The sequence below is a fragment of the Triticum aestivum genome, chromosome 4D (assembly GCF_018294505.1).
Source record: "Triticum aestivum cultivar Chinese Spring chromosome 4D, IWGSC CS RefSeq v2.1, whole genome shotgun sequence".
Lineage (NCBI taxonomy): Eukaryota > Viridiplantae > Streptophyta > Magnoliopsida > Poales > Poaceae > Triticum > Triticum aestivum.
Window position 1 is genome coordinate 74315762 of NC_057805.1, and position 4412 is coordinate 74320173.

General features: G+C 50.5%; 1 protein-coding gene across 1 annotated transcript; it reads right to left on the minus strand.

The window, feature by feature from the left end:
- Positions 1–1634: 1634 nt before the first annotated feature.
- LOC123099657 (uncharacterized) lies at positions 1635–4133 on the minus strand. The gene is made up of 2 exons (XM_044521774.1): positions 3817–4133; positions 1635–3189 (listed from the first exon to the last, which is right to left on the minus strand). The coding sequence occupies exon 2, from the start codon at positions 2511–2513 to the stop codon at positions 1650–1652; it is 864 nt and encodes a 287-aa protein (XP_044377709.1). The 5' UTR covers positions 2514–3189; positions 3817–4133; the 3' UTR covers positions 1635–1649.
- Between the last annotated feature and the right edge of the window lie 279 nt (positions 4134–4412).

Consider the following 4412-nt stretch of genomic DNA (forward strand, 5'->3'; position numbering starts at 1 on the left):
GGCCCAAGTGTTGAGCCCATGACGGATGCCTACATATAGTGGAGGTGCGGCACACTCATGCAGTTGATCGCTTCGGAGTTGTCACTAGGTTCGGCATGTGTTGCGAATATCCACCTTCACTCGCTACCGACTGTGTGATCGGACCTAGCAATCCGCCGCACGGGGTTCCCCCTGGACGCGCGGATACCGTTAGAGGCGGTGCACTTGCGCCGCTTCGGCGAACCAATACGCGGAATTCGACGACCGGCTGTTCGAGGGAGATCGGGCGAGGAGACAAACCATGCGGACGCGCTGCCCCAACTCTTCTTCCGTTGCACGACACTGCACGTCTAGTGGTAACGATCCGTGATCCATCTCCCATACCATGTTCTTGGTTGTTCTGCGCATAGGAAAATTTTCTTTTACAATTGACGCAGCCTACCATAGATCTCAATAGGTTGAGCCGTAGGGACCACGGGTCCCTGCCACAGGAGTCTGGCGGCGTGCAGGATGATGGCGTCATGGCGCTCGACGGCGTGACCTGCGGCCCAGTCGGCCTCCTCGGCTAGGGTGGGGACGGGGGGCAGGTCGATGCGAAGCTGAGCAGGGGCAGGGGCACAAAAGTCCGCGGCAAGGGGGGCGGGGGAGCGGAGGCACCGGGTCGCCCACACCGTCGCCCTCTGCATTGCCAGCGGAGCGCGATTCAAACTCCATCTCCCCAAACTTTAGGGCCGCCTGCTGGAATTTGGCGAAGGGTTTAGGGTTTGGAGGGAAAGAGATGACAGAATGCTAGGATTTGTCGATTGGAATGGGAAGGGCTAGTGTTGGAAAATGCAGCGGAAAGAGTAAATCTAAAGGGGACCGCTAAATAGAAAGTCTTTCCCTAATCTAATGCTGGGGACGTTCAAATGGCTGGCAGCATACGAACCTGCTCGGGCACAGGTGACCCGGGACAATAAATGCAGGTTGGTTTGCATATAATTAAAAAAAGGAACTTCCGAAATTAATGAACATTTTTCTCTAGTGTTGCAGAACCTGTAGTGGCGCTGTACCGGCGTGCCAGCTTAGGTGACCAAAGCATACATCTCATTTAAAGAATATCGTAACACAACAAAGTAAACTTGAAATGGTGCATATCATTGGCGGTTCTCAAACGAATGGGATTACAAAGTTATTATTGCGTGAAAAAATGCATGCTGCACTAAGATATGACGATAGATAAAAAATATCGACAAGCGACATCCTAGCGTACTGTGAACATACTAATCTCGGAGTCTTGTTCAGGTTGGACTGGTATCAGTTGGACCCGTTGGCGGTTGATGATCATGAATGTTGCCATCATATTAACCATACAGAGCACCAGGATGATACCAACTGGTGCCTGCAGTCCCTGAGTGCCTGAGATGAGGCATGCATGTTCGTAAATACATCTCTATGGAGTTACTTGGCGCTGCACGTACCATTGAAGCTTGAGATTGCAGGCGTCCAAGGATGTTTGGTATACTCTTGGTGCCACTCCCACAAACTAGACTACTCGTTAGTTTAAGAATTGGATAATGGACATCGATCGAGTGAAACTAACCTGAGGACAAACGTACTTTCCCATCGATCACAAGATCTCTCTAGGTTCAATAACCATGTATACATAAGAGCAAAAAAAAAAAAAGAGATCATCCCAAGATCAGTTCAGGAAGAGGCCTGAGCCCAAAAAAATTCATCATTCTTCTCACCACCCTTATTTCATCATCGCTCCATGGACATGTTTGCTGCCCAACCATCCGCCAATCCCAGAGTCCATTGTACCGAACATGGCCATCCTTTAGCAAAACAACGCGTTGCAACGATGTGCACACCCTCACAACATACTTCAAAAGCCATATGTGACGCTGCGTGAATCCAATCACGACCAACTCTTTGAGGTGATGGTGTCGAAGCTCATTGCGTGATTTGTACCAATTCATCCCGCGCAGGTAATCTGGCTCCGTTTCCGAGTGAGGCACGTGGATATGCAGGACCTCAAGAAATGTCGAGGCCATGAGGAGGCCACGTGTCCATGAGATATCCCAATTTGAAGGCACGTCAGCGACCAGGAGCCTTTTCAGGTGCGGCAACTTCCTCTCCGGACGGCTGGCTCGAATCCATCTTCTCTGCCCAGTAAATCGGATGACGAGGTTCGCCATGGTGGGGGACATACCGAGGAACGAGTCGAACTCATCTCTCCCCCGTGCCTCCACTATAGTATCATCCTCTAGAGAAAATGAGAGGTTAGTGTCCATGAGGCTCGGAATAGAGCCAAATAGAATCTTTGAAGTGTCGGTTAGACAGCACGCCAGGCAGACAAGCATTGGGAGGTCGCGCAGCTCGATCACAGAGAACGAGCACTCTTCCAGGACGAGCTCCCTTATATGTGAACATGGCACGTCCACCACCAGAGTGCTATGTGCACAGCAGCAGGACGTGAGGTGAAGCACCTGCAGCCCGGTGCAGTCTCTGAACACCCTCTCGTACATGTTCACGGGCGTGGAAGCCGACATGTCACGCAGGACAAGCTTGGTAAGCGTCTGGTAGTTGTGCAGCGGTGGCAGTGCACAGTACTTGCCCAAGGTTAGTCTGCGAAGGCAAGACGGAGGTTGAGGCAGCTGTGGGGGAAGTTGTATGTCCGCGTCTGATCATAACCGGATGATTGCCTGACGACAACCTCCAGATCTTCCACCCCCCATGTGCCGACCGCAGCATTGATCAGGCGGTCCACACAGATGCTGTTGTATGTCTGAAAAAACTCGAGACGGAGGGTCTTCACGCGCCGGTCATGGCCACTGTCCGCTTCCAAGAAGCTCGTGATTCCGTTGGCGAATGACCTTATTGTGTCGATCTCACATCGTGCCTTGAGACCGTCGAGTGCCCCGGCCAAAGTGGCGTCATGCGGTATGTTGTGTTGGCGAAGGGCAATGGTCCGTTCATACTCCGGCGGGAGTATGTCGCTCACCCTGAAGTCAAGCGCCGACAGCTTGCGTGGGATGCGAACCCAGCGCCTGGCGAGGACGGCCATGGAGAGGGCTGTTCAGGTGTCCAACCTGCTTACTATGAGGAGGATCAGATCGTCATGGAGTGCACTAAGGCGGTCCTCACGGCCAGACGTTGGAGGCCGCACTCGACGCCACATCGGCATGGCTTTTGGTGGCAACGGCAGAGCAGAAATTTTCGGAGTTCCTGTGTCATATTAAGAAATAAAACTCGGCATCACATATAGTATACAGTCTTAACGGAAAGAACATTATAATTAGTGTTTAGAGTAGGCAAATACAAATAGTTGGAAAGAAGCAATAGTCTTTGATGCATAAACAAAAAACTCTCTTCATTTTTTAAGATTGTACAACAGGATTAACACCAAACTAGCATAAGAAACTAGTGAATTGACACACCACATGGATGGACTATTGCAGTAACAGAAGAGCAGACGTTATAAAATTGACCGATGCATTAGCGGACCAGAAAGAAATCGGATGGTGGGCGCACTTGTCAAGAAGTAAAAATCGCACAGAGGTGAAAAGTTGGCAAATGAAGAATATAAACAGCCAATCAATTCACAACACTGCAGTTCAATCGTATGTTTGAAATGCGCATGATTCTACAATTACAAGAAACACAAGGTAAAGAAAAACAGAAGTACATTGGGGATTCCGGAAATATCAGCAACACAATAATAGTAAAAACAGGTGATGTAACACTTGGGCTTCGGCATTCGAGATTTAGGGTTAATCGGGTTGGGCAGCCGGGCACAACAACACAGCAGGGCATCAGGCAGTGGATAATATGAAGATGCGGAAGCAGTCTTACCAACTCCTTGTTGTAGGCTGCTCGCGTGCTGTCTCTGATGGCACGGCCGCGGGACCGAGCTGCGATGGGCAGTATGCCGGCGAGGGGAGGCAGGCAGGGGGATTAGAGGTGGAGGAGGTGAGGCCGCGTGCGGCGCCGGCGACCGCTGGAGCCTGGAGGCCAAGTTCGGGATCGTGATCTGAGGCACTCGTCCCTTGTGTAGGAGAAAGTATATATCGACTGGACTAGCTCTGGAAACAGAATTGTACTCCCTCATTCCTGATATCGTAGGCGTATTAGGATTAGCACCAAAATTAGCGCATCGGAGGTTACGTGAGCCATCGTATAGGCATCCACGAGTAGAAAAGAAAGAGGAGGCACGCACCATCTCCTTGGACCTTGTCTTGTCTTGGTTGACCTTGTATATGATATAGGAGTATTAATTATTTTTTCGCCAAAAATTCTAGGGGTGCCACGGCCTGGGGTGATGACAAACATGAGTGAATGATACAAGTAACACAAGAAAAATTAGACTTCATCGCACTTCTTGAGACCGGCAGAGACAACTTCACGTCCCAGTTCCTCGGCTCGCTTACACCGGGCGTTGATTTTGACTG

Excerpts from the sequence above, each read along its gene's own strand:
- LOC123099657 (XM_044521774.1), bottom strand. The coding sequence starts at position 2,513 with ATGTCGGCTTCCACGCCCGTGAACATGTACGAGAGGGTGTTCAGAGAC.